We start from the raw sequence: 22057 nt of genomic DNA, 5'->3' as shown, positions 1-22057 counted from the left end.
GAGCTCCGCATGAGATAAAGTAACTCTTGATCTCTAAAAAGATATTTAAAGAATTAAACAGAAGAAAATGCCTAGGCATGATATACTGTTAAAATTGGACATTTAAATTAATGTCTTCTGATTTTGTGTTTCTCTAGTTTTTGTAATTTTGCTGTGGAGTAAAGCTCCATAAAATCTTGTTTTCTTTTTTTTCTAACAGTAAAATTATTATAAATTCAACTATAAGGGCTTGCCAAAAGGATAGGTAAACATGACATTTACTTATCTTTTTTATTGGAATAGCATCAATGCTCATAAAGATAATCATAACTTGATATTATATATACTTCACTGAACAATTGTTTGCATTTTTATCCCTGTGTATATATTAAATGAAACAGCCAGTCGCTTGTTCCAAAAGAGTGGCACAAGAAGTCTGTCCCGTGAGAGGTTGTATGTTCTTGTTCTGTTATTTTCTATAGTTTTTCTTAATTTGATATAGTAGCTTAATAAGCGACTCTCTGTGAATATTTGTCTATAAATTAATTTCAAATACTAAAGTAAATCATAGATCTAATATGTATAGTTTCATATTTGGTAGGAATTTCACAAAAAGAAAAATATGGAGAGTTTTGTGACCAGGATCAATGCTATGAATGAGCATGTCCCGGTAGACTGTCAGGGAATTAAAGATTCTGGTTACAGCAGAGACTGTTTTCTTAATAAGATGTAGTGGACCTATACTGTATTATACCGTGACCCCCAATGATACTGGGAACCAAGCACTGAAGAGCCATGTACACTTCTACTCCATTCATTCTTATGGGAGCGAAAAAGACCAAAGACCAGCTGAGCACAATTTCTCCGCTATCTCTGGCAGTCCCACTAAAAGTTTATGGAGCAGCGTTTTGCAGCACCTAGTTTTTGAGATGAGTGGAGGTCCCACTGGTCAGTCCCCCATCGATCTCGAAATTATCCCCTATCCCATGGATAACAGATAACTTCAAAACTTGAAAATGCCCTTTAAAGGGCTTGGTCACACGAGCATATATCACAGCCGAGTACTAGCCGATTAGCATAATCAACCTGATTCTTTAACATGAGAGATGGCCGTAATACCCCAGCCAAAAGAAGATGATGGCAAAGAAAAATGTAAAAGAAGTAGCAAACACAGCAGTAGATTTGGTCACTAAGGGGTCAATTCAGCAAAGCTATTCTGCTATAAGACTGTTGTAAAACCTTTGAAAAAAAATTTTAGCAACAATTTTTTGCCATTTTTTTCATTGACTGTTCTGTTCTGGCTTTACTGGAACAAGAGAAAGGAGGAGATTAACTAGTAGGTAAAAAAGTGCTCTGAACAGCCCTGTCTTGCCAAATGTACACCAAGCACCTCATCGGCACTTTTGAACAGAGACCAATTTCTGGCAAATGCAGCAAAGGATTTTAACTCTAAAGGTACGAATTTTTTTATTAGGGCTGTGCTATAAGGTGCTATGATTAATTTGAGCAGCCACAGTCTCCAAGTTTTTTGGATGCCTAAACTTGTTTATGAGTTGTGTAAGAATGGGAAGCTAAAATAAAATTGTAATTTAAAATATCTAGCTTAGCAAATATTCAAAAAATTTAAATATAATGGAGGTGTAAGCTACATTTACCTGCTTTGGTTGTTGGAATTGGAAGGTGGTGCCATTAGGACTTCCCGCTAAAACACAGGTTAGGGCTCATTCACACATCAGTTTTTCTCATAGGAGTGCTATTCGTATTTCTCATGGATAGCTCTCGTAAACATAACAGTGAATGGAGCTGTTCAAAAAGCACAAAAACACGTCCAATATTGATCCGTGTGTCAGATCCAAATCGGCAATACAAGTTTATGGGACTGTAAAAAATTTGGCCAGACGAGTGTGGTCCAATATTCATGGACTGCTAGATAGGAAAAAGAGCAGAGCTTTTTGAATTTTCCAAATATCAGAAAAATTGATGACGCTCAGACTAAACTCTGATCAAGGTCTGATCCAAAAATTCCATCCCCTTTCCTTCTATGTAGAAAGTACTAATGTCTGAATGAGCCCTTGTGCAAAATATTTTCACACCAAGCTATATACAGTATGAGCCCTCCCTGGCATATTTCATAAATATTCATAAATATTAAAACATCATGAGAAAAAAGGGAAGAAAAGAAAAAAGGGGGGAAGAGAGGAGATGGGGGGGGGGGGGGGGGGGGCAAGACATGTCTTCCTCCTCTATTTGCTACTATTCGTCCATCCTTCCCCTGCATGTCTTTCTGACTCCTTGGACACAGTTTTTCCTTCCCACAGCCAGCCTTCATGTGTTATCAGCCGACAGCTTCAGACAGAAGGTCCAGTGAGTAAGTTATTTTGTGGACAGCACAACGATGCAAAATCAATAAACAATTACTGATAGAATCAAGCAATTAACATTATATTTGGAAAAGGTAAAATTATTGGATTTGAGTTATCTTTACGTGGAGCACACTTTTAATATTCTCCGTGGGTGCACGCAGATTGAATGATATTTTCAGCAGGACTACACTTTTTATTATAACTGTTTGCTTTTGCTTTTTTCTTGGATAATCAATGGACTGAAAATCATTAACTGTGCTTTGTCTTAATGGGTCTGCTTTAGTATGTATACTTAAATCTTTTGCTTAACATTTTACCAAAATTTTGGTTCTACTTTTGTATTTGCTTCTTACCGAGTGAGCAATGTGACAGATTCTCTCTTATTTATTTCTCTTAATTTCCCAAATACATTGTCACTCAGGATCTGTGTATCTGTCTGCAGCTTCTTCACATTCAGTCTATCCTTATCTTCAAGGCTCTAGTATATATATATATATATATATATATATATATATATATATATATATATATATATATATATATATATATATATAAAATGGTGTAGTAACTACTGTGTCCGCTAGGGGGCGCTGTGTGGGTGTCCCAGGACAGGCAGATAGCCATGTCCAGAGTGGTAATAGGAGCAGTGTCCTAAATGACCGTTATGTATCCCAAAGTGGGTGGCCTTGGGATGAAGGCTTGATTATGTGCTGATAAGCAGAGCTGATGTTTTGTTCCAATGTGTTAGGAAGAAGCCTTCAGGTGATTGGTGAGACGGGTGGGATCAATCACCTACAAAACCACCTAGGGGCGGGTGTTTAAAACGCCCATAGTAAAGCGTATGTGTACGACTGGTTGTAGGACCTGCGATGAGGTCATAGCCATGTGATCCCGGTGGGCGTGGCTATGGACCATATAAGGTGACCAGGGTAGGTCACATGAGTGAATGCTTGGACCCGGTTGGTCCGTATGGAAGGTCTCGTCTGGCTGACGTGTCTGCCTTCCTGAGTGCACGTGGAGACGTGTATCATGGCTGCACATGTCTGAGAGTTCCCAGGAGAGGGAATGAATGTCACTAGTGAGAAGCAGCTATGAGGTAACCCGGACAGGGGAAATAACTGTGAGGCTAGAGAGCCTGTGTACCGGATATAACAAAGCCTGTGTGACCACGGGGTTAACAGAGAGGAGCTCTGTCATGGCCGCTATGCTGATCTGATATGAACTTTATGTTGCTGTTGATGGTTTATGCTGAATAATAATCCGCATGGACTGAGTTATGTTTGAGAAACCCGTGCCGGACCTGGTTATTTGGCTGCAAAGTGAGTATCCCCAACCTGAATAACAAGCGCTACCTTACACTATATATATATATATATATATATATATATATATATATATATATATATATATACACATATATATATATATACACACACTCACTGGCCACTTTATTAGGTACACCATGCTAGTAGCGGGTTGGACCACCTTTTGCCTTCAGAACTGCCTCAATTCTTCGTGGCAGAGATTCAACAAGGTGCTGGAAGCATTCCTCAGAGATTTTGGACCATATTGACATGATGGCATCACACAGTTGGCGCAGATTTGTCGGCTGCACATCCCTGATGCGAATCTCCCGTTCCACCACATCCCAAAGATGCTCTATTGGATTGAGATCTGGTGACTGAGGAGGCCATTTGAGTACAGTGAACTCATTGTCATGTTCAAGAAACCAATCTGAGATGATTCGAGCTTTATGACATGGCGCATTATCCTGCTGAAAGTAGCCATCAGATGTTGGGTACATTGTGGTCATAAAGGGATGGACATGGTCAGCAACAATACTCAGGTAGGCTGTGGCATTGCAACGATGCTCAATTGGTACCAAGGGGCCCAAAGAGTGCCAAGAAAAAATTCCCCACACCATGACACCACCACCACCAGCCTGAACCGTTGATACAAGGCAGGATGGATCCATGCTTTCATGTTGTTTACGCCAAATTCTGACCCTACCATCCGAATGTCGCAGCAGAAATCGAGACTCATCAGACCAGGCAACGTTTTTCCAATCTTCTACTGGCCAATTTCGATGAGCTTGTGCAAATTGTAGCCTCAGTTTCCTGTTCTTAGCTGAGAGGAGTGGTACCCAGTGTGGTCTTCTGCTGCTGTAGCCCATCTGCCTCAAAGTTCGACGCACTGTGCATTCAGAGATGCTCTTCTGCCTACCTTGGTTGTAACGGGGGGCAATTTGAGTCACTGTTGCCTTTCTATCAGCTCGAACCAGTCTGCCCATTCTCCTCTGACCTCTGGCATCAACAAGGCATTTCCGGCCACAGAACTGCCGCTCACTGGATTTTTTTGCTTTTTCGGACCATTCTCTGTAAACCCTAGAGATGGTTGTGCGTGAAAATCCCAGTAGATCAGCAGTTTCTGAAATACTCAGACCAGCCCTTCTGGCACCAACAATCATGCCACGTTCAAAGGCACTCAAATCACCTTTCTTCCCCATACTGATGCTCGGTTTGAACTGCAGGAGATTGTCTTGACCATGTCTACATGCCTAAATGCACTGAGTTGCCGCCATGTGATTGGCAGATTAGAAATTAAGTCTTAACACACAGTTGGACAGGTGTACCTAATAAAGTGGCCAGTGAGTGTATATATATACAGCTCTGGCAAAAATTAAGAATCCACCACATCTAAACACTAGCCCAGTCTGCAGACCTGAACCCCATTGAAAACCTCTGGAATGTAATCAAGAGGATGATGGATTGTCACAAGCCATCAAACAAAGAAGAACTGCTTATATTTTTGTACCAGGAGTGGAATAAGGTCACCCAAAAGCAGTGTGAAAGACTGGTGGAAAGCATGCCAAGACGCATGAAAGCTATGATTTTTCCACAAAATATTGATTTCTGAACTCTTCCTGAGTTAAAACGTTAGAATGGTTGTTTCTATATGACTATGAACTTGTTTTGTTTCCTTTGCATTATTTCAGGTTTGAAAGCACTGGTTCTTTTATTTAATTTTGACCATTTCTCATTTTTAGAAAAAAAATACAAAATTTATTGCACGGAAATTCAAAGACATGTTGTCAGAAGTTTATAGGATAAAAGTGTGACGGGAGTATTCTCCAGAGCAAGGAGGGACAACAGGCCTGGGAACAATCCAACAGATTTATTGACCAGAACACAGGAACAACACGAAGGTAATTTGCAGAATCCCAAAATAAGTCCACAGGAAACTGATTCGGGGGCACCTCCCGACAATCCTTGTGCCAGATCACAAAACCATAGTCCTTTTAGAGTCCCAGAAATCCGCCACGATCACACTAAGGCCGAGGCTTCCTCAGACAGCCTCGCCCTTCTCTTTCAGCATCCAACTCACATCTGACTGAGTTGCACAGGGATCTAGTGTCTCTGCTCCTGGATCAGCCCATGTGTGTAGTGGAGGAGGGTTCCACTCCTCCTATGCAATGGTTTGGCCCACAGCAAGGCACCGCTGTGTCTAGGAGGATGTGCATTGTGAGTCCTCCCCCTGCTGAGGAGAACAATGGTGATTCCCCTAGCTGTGTTGACCCAATCCTGAATTCAATTATGGTCTAGATACACAAGTCTTGTGGAAAGGAGACAGGTTACTTACATAATTACATTATAGTCCCAGAGACACAGGCAATGGGGGAAGGAAACATATTGTTACAGGTACACACAAGACATTGCAAAGTATTGGGGAAAAATACATATCATGACAATCCCTTCCCCTCCTAATTTGTGTACGTACTAGGGACCTCTACAGGTCACTGGTTAAGTACACAAAGGCATGGCGTAACTTACATGTGGCTTCATGCAGCCACGAATTGGCATCGTAGCTTTCCCACATCATTGCCCAGGAGAACAGCTGCAGGCAGACCACCCATCACCCCAACCACACATTGCCTGACCCCAAAACCAAAGTTCAGATCCACAGTGGCTGTGGGAATAGTCCTCCATTGTCCACCAGCCAGTTCAATGACAATCCCAGGTCCTCTATGGATTGCCTCAGGCCGAACCACTCGGGGATCAGCCAGTGTGAGGAAAGCCCCTGAGTCACAAAATCCAACAAGTCTTTGTCCATCCAGCACGACCTCCTGCAAGTGCTTACCTCGATGAGCTGAAGTCGTCATAGCTGCGGGTCGCACACCATAAACTCCTAGTGGTGCAACATGGGTGGGTGAGGCACTAGGCCAGTCCTCACGTAGTGGTGACACGTCTTCCTCCATGGCACTTGGCTGTACATAATTAATAATATGATTGGGTACAGGATCAATCCTCATTTGAACAGCTGGGCAGGAGGCTTGCAGATGCCCCGGCTGCCCACATCGATAGCATCTGCTCTGTGTCTCACTCCATCCAATGCGTCCTCTTGGGCGAGGAGTAAGGGAACCTGCCGGTCGGCTCCCACCTGAAGGTGCTGTAGGGGTTTGAGGACGATTCCTCCATGAGCTGGCTGGACATGAGGCCTGCAGATGCCCCGGATGCCCACAACCATAACACCTGCGCTCTGCTACTTCCTCTCCTCATCGTATTCCAGAAAACGCAGTGGAAGCAACAGGAGGCACATTGACACAGGTATCAACACGAGGTGGTGGCTCAGAGGAACGGGGAACAATGGGGACAGAAGAACTGGGGGCCACCGGTGTTGTGGAGCTGGTAGGCCTCTCTCCATCCTCCAACAGAACTCTCCACCGAGGCTTGATGGTGAGAGCCTCATCAGCGAGAGATGCAGCTTTTTCCACTGTAGCAGGTTTCCTCTCACGCACCCATTCCCTGATCTCAGCGGGGCACTGGGCAAAAAATTGTTCTTTTAGGATAACCTGGAGACAGGTGTTCCAGGTTAAGGCCTCCTCTGCCTCCAGCCAGCGATTACATATTTGTTTGAGTCTGTGGGCATACATCTTGAAAGACACTTCCTCATTACAGGCTAAAGTACGAAACTGGGTCCTGTAAGTGTCTGGGGTCACAGCATAATGTTCTAGAACAGTCCGTTTAATCTCTGCATACTCACAGTTCCACCGAGGGTCCATAGCTCTATAGGCTGCAGCAGCTCCACCCTCTAAGAGCCCCACAAGATGTCGGACGTGCTCCCTTTCCGGGACTTCCATTAATCGACACTGATGCTCAAAGTCCAGGAAGAATCCCTCAATGTCACCGGAAGCCTCATTAAACGGCTTGAAGTCTTTGCGGGACACTCTGGGGAGTCTCTGCTCCTGGATCAGCCCATGTGTGTAGTGGAGGAGGGTTCCACTCCTCCTATGCAATGGTTTGGCCCACAGCAAGGCACCGCTGTGTCTAGGAGGATGTGCATTGTGAGTCCTCCCCCTGCTGAGGAGAACAATGGTCATTCCCCTAGCTGTGTTGACCCAATCCTGAATTCAATTATGGTCTAGATACACAAGTCTTGTGGAAAGGAGACAGGTTACTTACATAATTACATTATAGTCCCAGAGACACAGGCAATGGGGGAAGGAAACATATTGTTACAGGTACACACAAGACATTGCAAAGTATTGGGGAAAAATACATATCATGACAAAAAGAACAATTTACATTTTGCTCAAAAATATACCTATAAAGAGAAAAATCAGAAGAGAAAAGACTGAAAATTTTGCAGTGGTCTCTTAATTTTTGCCAGAGCTGTGTATATATATATATATATATATATATATATATATATATATATATATATATATATATATATATATATATATATATATATATATATATATATATATATATTGCATCTTTTATAATTACCTGGGAGGCAAACTTTTGAAACATTTGGTGTAAGTGTACACGTAGTTTTTAGGTTGTGCGGATTTTGTTGAAAAATCCGCAGGTAAATCCGCAGAACAAAAGCCCTGCGGCTTATCTGCAGATTAGCCTGCGGTTTTGCCCTGCGGTTTCACACCTCATAATGATAAGGTGTGAAACCACAGCGGAAACCGCACAAAGAATTGACATGCTGCGGATTGTAACCCGCAGCAAATCCGCAGCATGTGCACAGTGTTTTTTTTTTCCATAGGAAATAAAGGTACTGTACAACGCAGCAGAATCTGCTGCGGACCCGCAGAGCCAAAACCGCTGTGGATCCGCAGCAGAATCCGCAGTGTGTGCACATACCCTTGCTCAGATTAGAGCAGGGGAGAATTAGCTTTGCTTTCATAATATAGCTTGACATGGAAACATAAATTTGTTGAATTTGAGATTTTTTTTTGTTAAAACCTAGAAACCGCGTTGTTCGGTCTCCTTTGCAGACATAAGACATTATAGTAACATTATGAGGAATGACTCATTTCATCAAAACAAAGTGGACCAGCGATAGCGAAGTAAGGACATGTTGGACCTCATTAATTCACCCCTAGGCTGCGATAAAAAATATATACAGTATATATTGAAAATATAGAAATAACAAAGTAGCCAGGACTTTAAATATAATAATGTTAAAATGCGGGTTATTTATTGACCCTATACACATGTCCATATTGTACAATAATTTTACTAAAGAACATAAAGAAAGCGTACTCACAGATGGCTACATCATATAATATATCAGATTGACCAATATTAGAACTAAACGCTATCTGGTTCTTGACTATGTCACAAACAAAAAACAAATAGATGCACACAAAAGTAATGAGCTACAGTCAATCTTAAGAGAGTCTGGTTTCAGTTTTAACATGTGTGTAATGAATCAAAGCATTGGTCTCGTGTGGAAGTTTGTTGGCATCTTATAATAATACATTTGCCTCCTGTTGTCCTTACTTGGCCATCTGTCATTAGGTTTATATTGATCAAAATACTTATATTTTTAATCACAGTCATTGGTATCATGAGTAGCTTAGGAACAATTTCTAATAAGGAACAATTTCTGGATACTAATTGTTGGAAATTCCATCTAATCAAGTTTGTAAACTATCGCACGGTAAGTGCCCAAATTTAGGGTGGCAAACTTACTATACACAAGTAGCTAATTGACAGTGGTTTGCTTTACACTTATCCCTCTAGTGACATTATCACTGTGATTTTTTGACAAGTAACACTGCATAGGTGGGGTACAACAATGTTCTATTGGTTGATCCAATTAATTGATCAATTGACATTTTGTGTAACTAATGCAACGAATAGTCATTACCAAATTTGTTACTTATATGTGGGAAATTTTTGTGAATAACAGATGCATCTTAACAGCTTTCCTGGCTTCCACAAGCTCAGCTTTAGCTCAATTACTGTAAAAAAAATAGGATAGAAAAGTTGCATAAGTTTAGATGTATTCTTTAAGTTGATATAAAGGGGTTATTTTATAAAGAGGCCATTTTTATAAAATAACTGTACTCACCTCTGGTGCAGATTCCTTCCAACGATTTCAACACTGGCTCTCCTGGAGCTCAAGTGACAATATTTTGTCACACAATCCCTGCACCCAATCAGCAGCTGCATCACTCTCCACTGCACAGAAAAATCAGATATCCAAAGAAAAGAAAATAGGTATTAGACCTACCGGTAGTGATGTTTCCAGGAGTCCATCCTGATAGCACCATGGAGGACGTCCTCCTCCTCCTTACAGGGACAGGAAAAGCACACGAGAGGTTAAAAGGTTCTGCCCCACCCATCTCCCTCAGTGATTTGACAAGTACCACGATGTGGATAATGCACATAAAATTTTAATGGTACAATCATATTACAGCATATGGCATGACATATATAACATAATATAGCATAGTATAATATAACAGGGAGGGAACTACCCGTCCTGTCAGGATGGACTCCTGGAAACATCATTACCGGTAGGTCTAATACCTATTTTCCAGGACGTCCCCCTGACAGCACCATGGAGAGTACCAAAGCACCTCCCCTAGGGTGGGACTACCACCTGGAGAACCTTTCTCCCAAATGCGGTTTGCTGACTAGCCGTCACATCAAGCTTATAGTGCTTGCAGAAAGTATTAAGTTTGGCCCAGGTTGCTGCTGTGCAGATCTGATCAATCGAGGTGCCCGCCCGTTCGGCCCATGAGGCCGATACTGCCCTGGTAGAGTGGGCCCTCAGTGTATCTGGCGGGTTTGCGCCTTCCGCCTGATAGGAGTCGGCGATTACTGCCGTAATCCATCTGGCGATAGTTGCCTTAGAGGCTTTTTTCCCCCTATTTTTACCCAAAAAAAGGACGAATAGATTTGGGTTGATACGCCAACTGTTTGTGACTTCTAAATAATTAATAACCATGTGTCTCACATGCAGCGAGTGAAGACGCTGCTCTTTCTCGTTCCACGGATTGTCACAGAATGATGGTAACACTATCTCCTGGTTTATATTTTGCTGGGAGGCTACCTTTGGGATAAATGCCGGGTCTAATCTCAGAACTATACAGTCTTCTCTGATCTGGAGATATGGGTCTCTAGTGGATAGGGCCTGGATCTCTCCAATTCTTTTGGCTGTGGTAATGGCTACAAGGAAGGCCGTTCTGCGGGTGAGAGTTGAGATAGACATCTCCTTACCGGGAATGCCGGAATCCCTACATAAGAACCTGAGTACCAGGCCAAGGTCCCAAGGCGGGGTGATCTGTCTAATCGTGGGGCGAAGCCACTGTGTGGCCCTTACAAATCTTATTACCCAGGGATGAGATGCTAACGGGTAATCGAAATATGAGCTTAAGGCCGAAATTTGAACTTTCAAAGTGCTAGGCTTAAGACCTTTATCAGACCCTGCCTGTAAGAAGTTTAAACTACTAGGGAGGTCAGGGGTACCCCCCACAAGATCGGACCTGCCACCATCCAGACAAAACCTCTTCCAGATCTTCCGGTATATTGCAGATGTAACCAGCTTGCTGCAGCTGGCCTGTAGGGTAGATATGACCTGGTCTGATAAGCCCTTTGCCTTTAAGATGTTCCTTTCAGGATCCAAGCCGAGAGGTGAAGTCTTGCTGGATTTTGGTGGCAGATCGGGCCCTGGTGGATGAGGACCTTCCATGGAGGTAGCTCAACCGGGTTTCCCACTGCCATGGCTCCCAGTAGGGAAAACCAACTTCTCTTTGGCCTGTATGGAACCACCACTATTACTTTTGCGTGGTCCTCGCGGATCTTCCTTAACACTGTCGGTATGGGAGCCGGGGGTGGGAATGCATACGAGAGGGGTTCTTTCCGAGTCTGGCTCAGGGCGTCCACCCCTTCCGGGTGGTCTGCCAGGTTCAGGGAATAATATCTGGAGACCTTTGCATTTCTTTGATTTGCGAACAGGTCTATACTGGGGGTTCCCCAACATTGACACAGCCAATGAAAAATTTCTCCGTTCAATTCCCATTCCATCGGGTAGACCTGTTGTCTGCTTAGGTAGTCTGCCACCACGTTCAGGGAGCCCTCTAGATGGACTGCCGTTACCGAGAGCACTGTTCTTTCTGCCCAAGAGAATATTTTTCCCGCTAAAGCCTGGAGGGGTTGGTACCTGGGTCCTCCCTGGTGTTTCAGGAATGACACTGCTGTTGTGTTGTCGGATAACACCTGGACGTGTCGATTCTTTATGATTGGACGGATCCACAACAGAGCTTCCCAGACCACGTAGAGCTCCCTGTAGTTGGAGGTTTTGTTTCCGAACTCTGCCAGCCATCTCCCCTGGAAAATCTTCCTTTCTACGTGGGCTCCCCATCCCCACGTACTGGCATCTGTGGTGAGTACCACATATGGAGAGTTTGTCCATAAAACACTGACCTGGAGATTTCTGGCCCGTGTCCTCCACCGTAGTGACTTTCTCGCTGGCCCTGACAGCGTTATGGGTCCATCGAGCGAAGTCTGCCTCCTGTTTCATACCTTGAGGATCTGCTTTTGTAACGGTCTCGAGTGGAACTGGGCTCATCTGACACACGGGATGCAGGCCGTCATAAGGCCCAGGACCTCCATTGCTTCTCGTATGGAAGAGCGATGCTTTAAGAGGTCCCTGGCTCTGTTCTGAATTATCTTCAGCCTGCGCTCTGGTAGCAGGGATATCCTCTCTTGTGAATCCAAGAGTACACCAAGGAAGACCTTCCTGCGTTCTGGTATAAGGTCTGATTTTTGCCAGTTGATTTTCCAGCCGAGGAACTCCATTAGAGATGTTGTTTGGTTTCTGTTTCGGATGAGCGTTTCTTCTGATGCTGCCACCAGGAGGAAGTCGTCTAGGTATGGGATGATTATGATACCCTGACTCCTCAGGAAGGCCCCTACCTCCGCAACCAACTTTGTGAAGATTCGGGGGGCCGAGGCCAGGCCGAATGGAAGGCTGTTATGAATGGGTCACCGAGGAGGACAACAAAAAGCTAAATCCCAGAAAACCAGAGAGGTTGGTAACTATGCAGATTGCAGATCCCTGATCTTAACCACACAACTAGCAGTAGCAGTGGAGCGTTCCTACGATGATCTAGACGCCTCGTCACCGCCGGAGGACTACATAAGCCTAAAGCAAGGGAAAACTAACTGTCCCAGAGCAGACCCCAAAGGAATAGACAGCCCCCACACATGTATTGATGGTGAAACAAGATGAAAACACAAACACAGGCAGGAAAATAGGCAGAGCAAACGATGGGGCCCAAACTAACTATAAAGAACAGGAAAGGAAAGACACTGTCTGCAATCTGCCAAAAACCCTACAAAAATAATGTCCAACACTTCTGATAACAAAATTAACCCTGAAGTCACTAGACTTCTCCCACTATATCAGCACTCTGAAATATTCTGAGACAGAGCAAAAAGAGGCCAATCTAATAAGGGACTAAAAAGCAAATTGGCAAATACAGATAAATAAGAGTGGAAATTCAGCACAGCCCCAGCCGGGGCTGGCTGAACACACAAAAAACTGAATAGACCAACAAAATCAAGTGTGAACATTATCAAAAACACTTAGCTTTGAGAAGGCTGGAACAGAGCTGAAAACCAAGACCTGAGAAGCCAGAAGCAATCACCAGCACTAGACTAGGGCGTCGGCTGTCTTAAATCCAGTCTAAGATTCCTGAGGTCCAATCGTCATCCTCATTATCAGGTGGTAGATCTCTCCTGATTAAATCAGCCTCACTATCTCCTGTTACCACCAGAGGGAGTCTGGAAGGAGAACTCACAGCTGGTGGACCAGAGAATGAACTCACAACAGAAGGCATTGGAACTGGAAGTGGCAGGTCCGGGTTGGAAATTTCACTGCAAATCTTAGTAAACTCTGGGATGAGGGGTGGATAGGGACCTGACGGTACGCACTCTTCAGGTCGAGAGTGCACATGACCGCGTCTCTATTAACTGTATTGCAGACCGGATAGATTCCATCCGGAATCTTTTGTACCTGACCCAGGTATTTAGAGGCTTTAAATTTATAATAGTCCAAGCCTCGCCAGACGGCTTTGCGATGGAGAACAGGGAGGAGTAGTGTCCTCTTCCCCTTTCTGTCAGAGGAACTGGCACTATAACCTCTGACGTGATCATGTTGTGTATGTCCGCCCACATTGGTAAGTCCCTCTGGACTATAGTAGGGATAGTATATCTGTCGGGGGGAATAGAGCTCTTTCCTGTAGCCCTCCATGATGGTTTTGAGGACTCACTGATTCTGGGTAACCCGGGACCAGTTTGCCGCCAAATGGCGAAGTCTTCCCCCAATACCTATGGCGTCATTGCCTCCTAGATCGGCCCTTGCTTCTCCCGCCTTGGCCGTGGGGGCTTCTGTACGAGCCCCTACTAGACCTAACCTGGGTCCTAGGATCTGTCTGTCTCCTATAGAAGAATAAAAGTCAGTGATAAGCGGTCATAGAGGAGCGCTTAGGAAGCAACCCAGGGGCAGACAAAAATGTCAGGTCTCCACCACAGCTCCAGCCGAAAACCTCCAATGGAGGATAGGAGCAATGAGAAAATGGAAACGGTCTTAGGAGCGCACGGAAGAGACTCAGACAAGAGATGGGGTTAAACCACAACGCTTTTCGAGGGAGGATCCGTCTTCATCAGGTGGAAGTTTCCTCCGTCGAAACACGATGTGGTTTAACCCCATCTCTTGTCTGAGTCTCTTTCCTGCGCTCCTAAGACCGTTTCCATTTTCTCATGTCTCCTATAGAAGGGCACTCTCCGAAAGGGCTGGGGCCGCTTAGGCCTTTCCTCTGGGAATCCCTTATTTTTGTCGGACACCAGCTCCAAGATATTATCCAGGGCAGGTCCGAAAACTCTTAGACCTGAGAAGGGAAGGGAACAGAGTTTTGCTTTAGAGGCGTTGTCTCCTGACCATGATTTAAGCCAGACCGCTCTTTGGGCGGCATTAGAGAGGGAGCTATTTCTGGCTGCAAATCATACTGATTCGGCCAACGTATCTGACAGGAATGCCGTGGCCGACTTCATGAGGGGAAGGGAAGCTAGAATCTCAGACCTAGGGGTCTTGTTGGTAAGGTGATCCTCCAACTGCCCCAACCACAAAAACATAGATCTGGCCACCGAGGTGGCTGCTATGTTAGCCCTGATAAGGGCCCCGAGGTCTCCCAAGTTCGTTTTAATATAATGTCCGCCTTCCTGTCCATCGGATCCCGGAGACTAGATGAGTCTTTGAATGGTATGGCGGTCTTCTTGGTGACCTTGGCCACCGGAACGTCAATTTTCGGAACCTCCTCCCACGACCGTGTTTCCTTCGGGTCAAACGGCAGTCGACCTTTGAAGTCCCGGAATAGCACCAGACGTCTTTCTGCATTCTTCCACTCCTCGCGGATCATTGTCTTTATGTATTCGCTTACGGGAAACACTGTCTGAGTTCGAGACACAAGACCTCCAACCATTAGGTCCTGCCTGGATTGCGTTTTAGGAACTTCCTTCATTTGCATGGTGTTCCTCACCGCCTGGACTAAATCGTCCATGTCCTCAAGTCTGAACAGGTATTTCCTGCCTTAATCCTGCTTGTCCGCCAGGATCTCCCCTTCCTCCTCTGGATTTGAGTCCCGGAAGTCGGACCTCTCCTCGGAGCTTGGCTCGAACATCTCCGCCTCCCACCTGGGATGCTTCCGGCTTGGCCCTGGGCTGGTGGATCGCTGCTCAAGACTGCCTCTGGAGGCTCGGACCTCCTCATGAATCAGGGATCTCATCTCAGCTAGGAGAGATGGCTGCTCTTCACCTATCACCCTTGACGTGCAGGGCCCGCAGAGGGTTTTAGCGTAGGTGTCTGGCAGCTTTACCCTGCATACCGGGCATTTGACCCTTTTAGACGCGGCCTTTGCTGGGTCCTTGACCACTGTCGGGGTGGGCACTGGGGTTCCCTTATCTTGGTGATAGAGGGTAGGGTAATCAGGCTATTACATTGGCCGCAGAGGGTGGCATGGGGAGGGAGCTCAGCGCCAGGCGCACTTACCCCTCTGACCATCTATTCTGCGTCTATCTTTCCTGCGCTTCCAGAGAGATGCCAGGCTCCTGGAGCGCGCGGAGACATTTGAAAGCCGGCGCGTGACGTCACTGGAAGTGACGCGCGCTCTCTGTGATAGGCTGGAAATCTCCTCTGGCCACTTCCTCCTACGCGCCCCGCCTCCTGATGCCACTACCCACCCGACCAGCTGCCTGCGGGGGACCAGCGTTCGCCACACCGGTGGCCAAACATGGAGTCGAGAGCCTCACGCCGGGAGGAGCGGCTCCTCCAGGAGCGACGTCCTGCTCCTTGGCTTTGGGGCAGAGGGACTCCCCACCGGGAAGTTTCGGCCCTGGGCATCTTCGCAGGGGGAAGGCTTGGACCGGCCGCACGATCCCCCTGAGCCCGGTGAGTACGCTTGCTGCGCTCCTCTCGCGTGTCCCTCCATGCAGGGACAGGAAAAACACTGAGGGAGATGGGTGGGGAGGAACCTTTTAACCTCTCGTGTGCTTTTCCTGTCCCTGTAAGGAGGAGGAGGATTTCCTCCATGGTGCTGTCAGGGGGACATCCTGGAAAGAAAGTTTGAGCTGCGCATGGTGGGGAGAGTGAAGCGGCCTATGATTGGCTGCAGGGATCACACGACACCATAATGTTATGCAAGCCCTGGGAGAGCTAGTGCTAGTATAGCTGGAATGGCATCAGCACCAAAGGAAAATAGGGCTTCTGTTATTTTAGAAGGGGGAATAAATGATTGAGAAGAGGTTGTCTTAGTAGTGAGCAACCTTTTAAGCATTATTTTGTTTCTAATCTAAAACAGCTCTCAAGATGATGAAAATCATAGTGATTGGGCTTTTCTATAATTTGCTCCTACAATCATCCTGTGAATCGATGGTGATGGTGCAGCTTTGCAATGATATGTTTATGAAAGGTAAATGTTCCCAGTGTCCTTATATGTATGTATATAATGTTTATATAGAAGTGGTACACTCACATTGACATATTAGTTATGGTTGTTACTTTACAAGTCTTAAATCAAATTGAATAATGGAAAAGAAAGAACATCCTGAGAGCAGAGAAGGCCACTATTAAATCCATAAAATATCTGTGAAAATAAACTAGGGGTTAATTGTTATTGAATTTACATCAAATACCGTTTTTCTAATTTGTGAAATATGAAGATCCAAGAAATGAGAATTAGAGGCCAGCAAATTGTATATCACAAAGCTGTATTTGCCACATGAGACTGAAAACGACATAAGAGAACCTATTCTTTGTTATGGATGTAACAAATGCAGCTTTTTAAAAAAAAAATATGGAATTAGAATAATAATACAAATAGTGATAGTAATGCCTTCACTATTCTACTGAATTACTGTATCTTCTTAATACCTATTTTAAAGCCATTGAAACTTCTCTGAATCAATTCAAGCTATCTGAGCTGAAGAAATACATTGGAGATTACAGTACAGAACCTCGTTATGCTTATGGTCCCTTTGCCAAATACTATAAGGCAAAATTGTAAGTAATAAAACTATCATTATACCGTATAGTTACATTCATTCAAGAATTCACTTAATTTTATATAAAGTAAACTTTGAACATTTAAATTGTTAGGTAGTCGACTTCTGTCTGAGCGAGCGTACACTGCAGAGTATGGATTCCGTAAAAAGTCAAAGGGGCCGATTCACCAAGACAAAATCGCACTGTGCCAATCTTGCTGAAATAGTTGGTACCAAATTCATTAAGAGGATCATGCCACTTAATGAATTCAGTGCCTTCTTCTAAGTGGCCAGTGCCTCTGTATGCTGTGCCAGAAATACTAGTCCAGTCAGAGACTGGAATAGCTTTTTGCGTATAAAGGGTGCTGAGCGTTTTTTAATAAAGGGGTTTTCCCCTACTTGGACAACTCCTTCTTCAACTAAATGTTTGGAGCAGATAAAATATAAAAAGCTTATACTCACCTCCCGTGCCGGTGCCGTTTCAAAGGTGTAGGCACTCATTGTCCAGGGGCTCTTGTGCGGTTGCATGACATGTGATGCCTGGCATCTAATCAGCACGGTCGCTGCCTTTGAGCAAACTGAACATGAAGTGGAAGCCAGGGCTGCATCAACTCTCTGACATTCTATTCATGTTCAATTCCTCTGAAGATGGGGACTGTTACACCAGCGCTGATTGGGCGCCGGGCACCACATATCATAGTAATATTAATGTAATGAAAACAAACTCTGGAACTGCAGAGGAATTTAGGCATTATTATTACAATCAATATGTCTCTAAAACTTAAACCTTTCTCAGGAATGTTGCATATATATCACAATATTCCTTCCTTCCCGAACTGTGACACAGTGTATGCGAAATGAAAGTCGGTGCCAATCCGACCTGTGATGCATATGCTGTGTCATGGTGGGATCGCAATCCTGTGGGTCGGGTGATCATCTGCTCCCCCTCCCCTTCCCTCTACTCCCCCCCGCCTTCTGATCACCCCCCCTCCCCCCGGTACCCTTCGAGTCCCGCTGTGGCTCCCGGTGTCCCGCCATCCCGGATCATGGGTGCCGACATCTTGGAAAATGGTGGGCGCATGCGCAGTGCGCCCGTTGAATCTGCCAAACAGCAGATTCCATTCATTCATTTTGATCACTGTGATAGATCCTATCACAGTGATCAAAATAAAAAAAAAATAGTAAATCACCCCCCTTATCACCCCCATTGGTAGGCACAAGTAATAAAATAAAGAAAGTATTTTTAGTTTTCTATTAGGGTTAGTGTTAGGGTTAGAATAAGGGTTAGAATTAGGGTAAGGGTTGGAATTAGGGTTAGGGTTTTAATTAGGGTTAGGATTGGAATTAGGGTTAGAGTTGGAATTAGGGTTAAGATTAGGGTTAGAGGTGTGTTGGGGTTAGGGTTGGGATTATGGTTAGGCTTGTGGTTAGGGTTATGGTTAGGGTTGGGATTAGGGTTAGGGGTGTGTTGGGGTTAGGGTTATGGTTAGGGATGTGTTGGGGTTGTGGTTAGGGGTGTGTTGGGGTTAGGGTTGGAGTTAGAATTGAGGGGGTTCCACTGTTTAGGCACATCAGGGGTCTCCAAATGCGACATGGCGCCACCACTGATTCCAGCCAATTTTGTGTTCAAAAAGTCCAATGGTGCTCCCTCCCATCCAAGCACTGACGTGTGCCCAAACAGTGGTTTACCCCAACATATGGGGTTTCAGCGTGCTCAGGAAAAATTGCACAACAACTTTGGTGGTCTAATTTCTCCTGTTACCCTTGGGAAAATAAAAAATTGGGGGCTAAAATATTATTTTTGTGGAAAAAAATGATTTTTTATTTTCACAGCTCTGCGTTATAAACTTCTGTGAAGCACTTGGGGGTTGGAAGTGCTCACCAGACATCTAGATAAGTCCCTTGGGAGGTCTAGTTTCCAAAAGGGGTAACTTGAGGGGGTTTCTACTGTTTAGGCACATCAGGGGCTCTGCAAACGTAACAACGTCCGCAGACCATTCCATCAAAGTCTGCATTTCAAAACATCACTACTTCCATTCCGAGCCCCAACGTGTGCCCAAACAATGGTTCCCTCCACATATGGGGTACCAGCATACTCAGGACAAACTGGACAACAACTTTTGGGGTCCAATTTATCCTGTTACCCTTGTGAAAATAAAAATTTGGGGGCTAAAAATCATTTTTTGAGGAAAAAAATGATTTTTCATTTTCACGGCTCTGCGTTATAAACTTCTGTGAAGCACTTGGGTGTTCAAAGTGCTCACCACACATCTGGATAAGTTCCTTGGGGGGTCTAGTTTCCAAAATGGGGTCACTTGTGGGGCTTTCCACAGTTAGGCACATCAGGGGCTCTGCAAACGTAACATGACACCCGCAGACCATTCCATCAAAGTCGGCATTTCAAAACGTCCCTACTTCCATTCCAAGCCCCGACGTGTGCCCGACCAGTGGTTCCCTCCCACATATGGGGTACCAGCATACTCAGGACAAACTGTACTACAACTTTTGGGGTCCAATTTCTCCTGTTACCATTGTGAAAATAAAAAATTGTGGGCTAAAAAATCATTTTTTGAGGAAAAAAAATGATTTTTTATTTTCATGGCTCTGCGTTATAAACTTCTGTGAAGCACTTGGGGGTTCAAAGTGCTCACCACACATCTAGATAAGTTCCTTGGGGGGTCTAGTTTCCAAAATGGGGTCACTTGTGGGGGGTTACTACTGTTTAGGCACATCAGGGGCTCTGCAAACGCAACATGACGCCCGCAGAACAGTCCATCAAAGTCTGCATTCCAAAATGGCGCTCCTTCCCTTTTGAGCTCTCCCATGTGCCCAAACAGTGGTTTCCCCCCACATATGTGGTATCGGTGTACTCAGGACAAATTGCACAACAACTTTTGTGGTCCAATTTCTCCTGTTAGCCTTGTGAAAATAAATTAGCGGGCTAAAAATTCATTTTTGAGGAAAAAAAATGATTTTTTATTTTCACTGCTCTGCGTTATAAACTTCTGTGAAGCACTTGGGGGTTCAAAGTGCTCACCACACATCTAGATAAGTTCCTTAAGGGGTCTAGTTTCCAAAATGGTGTACTTGTGGGTTTTTTTCACTGTTTAGGCACACAGGGGCTCTCCAAACGCGACATGGTGTCCGCTAACGATTGGAGCTAGTTTTCTATTCAAAAAGTCAAATGGCGCTCCTTCCCTTATAGGCCCTGCCGTGTGCCCAAACAGTGGTTTATGACCACATATGAGGTATTGGTGTACTCAGGAGAAATTGCTCAACAAATTTTAGGATCCATTTTATCCTGTTGCCCATGTGAAAATGAAAAAACTGAGGCTAAAAGAACATTTTTGTGAAAAAAAAGTACTTTTTTTTTACGGATCAATTTGTGAAGCACCTGGGGGATCAAAGTGCTCACTATGCAGCTAGATAAGTTCCTTAGGGGTATAGTTTCCAAAATGGGGTCACTTGTGGGTCCAATGTTTAGGAACACAGGGGCTCTCCAAATGCGACATGGCAACCGCTAAATATTCCAGCATATTTTCCATTCAAAAAGTCAAATGGCGCTCCTTCCCTTCTGAGCCCTGCCATGTGCCCAAACAGTGGTTTATGACCATATATGAGGTATTGGTGTACTCAGGAGAAATTGCTCAACAAATTTTATTATCCATTTTATCCTGATGAAAATGAAAAAATTGATGCTAAAAGAAATTTTTTGTTGGAAAAATTAAAATGTCCATTTTTTCCTTCCACGTTGCTTTAGTTCCTGTGAAGCACCTGAAGGGTTAATAATCTTCTTGAAAGTAGTTTTGAGTAGCTTGAGGGGTGCAGTTTTTAGAATGGTGTCAATTTGGGGTATTTTCTGCCATATAGACCCCTTAAAGTGACTTCACATATGAGGTGGTCCTTAAAAAAAATGGTTTTGTAAATTTTGTTGTAAAAAGGAGAAATCGCTGGTCAACTTTTAACCCTTATAACTTCCTAACAACAAAAACTTTTGTTTCCAAAATTGTGCTGATGTAAAGTAGACATGTGGGAAATGTTATTTATTAATTATTTTGTGTCACATAGCTCTCTGGCTTAACACAATAAAAATTCAAAATTTGAAAATTGCAAAATTTTCTAAGTTTGCGCCAAATTTCCATTTTTTTCACAAATAAACACAAAAATTTTCGACCTAAATTTACCACTAACATGAAGCCCAATATGTCACGAAAAAACTTTCTTAGAATCGCTAGAATCCGTTGAAGCGTTTCTGAGTTATTACCTCATAAAGGGACACTGGTCAGAATTGCAAAAAATGGCCAGGTCATTAAGGTCAAAATAGGCTGGGTCATGAAGGGATGAAACGTTTATGTATACAGAAGAATTGTTTGAGTATTTGGGAAATTGACACCTTAGGCAAGATCTATGTATAAGCAAATACTGTCTAACTATTTTCAGACAACGGTCTTCATTAAAGAGACTTTCTTAAAATTGCTGTTCAGTAGCGCACTACTCTCTAGTTTCCAGGTTTTCTCTTTGACAGAGGCTGAGCGCTCATGATTAGCCGACAGTTTGAACCAGTGCCATGATTGTGGCTCTGGCCAAGCTGTGCACTTTCTAATGCTGCTGTGGGCATTTGGATAGCCTAGTCTTTGCAGCATTGGAGAAGCACATGAGCAATGAAAGCAATGGTCTAGTCTAAACGCTGCACTACTTTCCATGGAGGAGGGTCAGCACTGATAGACAGCAGCGGTGGCATGTATCTAAAGCAAATGGCCGTAAATAGCAGAAATAAAAATGCCTCCATTCTTAAGAACGTATATGATTTTTTGTAACAAATATATTTACTCATTTAAGATGCTGAAATAATACTTTTAATACAATTAC

At 44.2% G+C, this 22057-nt stretch overlaps 1 protein-coding gene across 1 annotated transcript in view; it reads left to right on the top strand.

Moving 5' to 3' along the window:
• The first annotated feature begins 385 nt into the window (after positions 1-385).
• Positions 386-22057, top strand: part of LOC141059050 (uncharacterized) — a 144810-nt gene continuing 123138 nt past the window's right edge. Inside the window, exons 1-3 of the mRNA XM_073555259.1 lie at positions 386-429; positions 16507-16617; positions 17090-17207. Coding sequence (XP_073411360.1) covers positions 16515-16617; positions 17090-17207 — 221 coding nt within the window. The 5' untranslated portion in view covers positions 386-429; positions 16507-16514. The remainder of the gene's footprint in view (positions 430-16506; positions 16618-17089; positions 17208-22057) is intronic.

Source organism: Dendrobates tinctorius, unplaced genomic scaffold (assembly GCF_039654945.1).
Source record: "Dendrobates tinctorius isolate UK_male_01 unplaced genomic scaffold, ASM3965494v1 ptg000223l, whole genome shotgun sequence".
NCBI classification, from domain to species: domain Eukaryota; kingdom Metazoa; phylum Chordata; class Amphibia; order Anura; family Dendrobatidae; genus Dendrobates; species Dendrobates tinctorius.
Note: the sequence above shows the minus strand (reverse complement) of the source record. Positions and strands in the feature narration are given on the sequence as shown.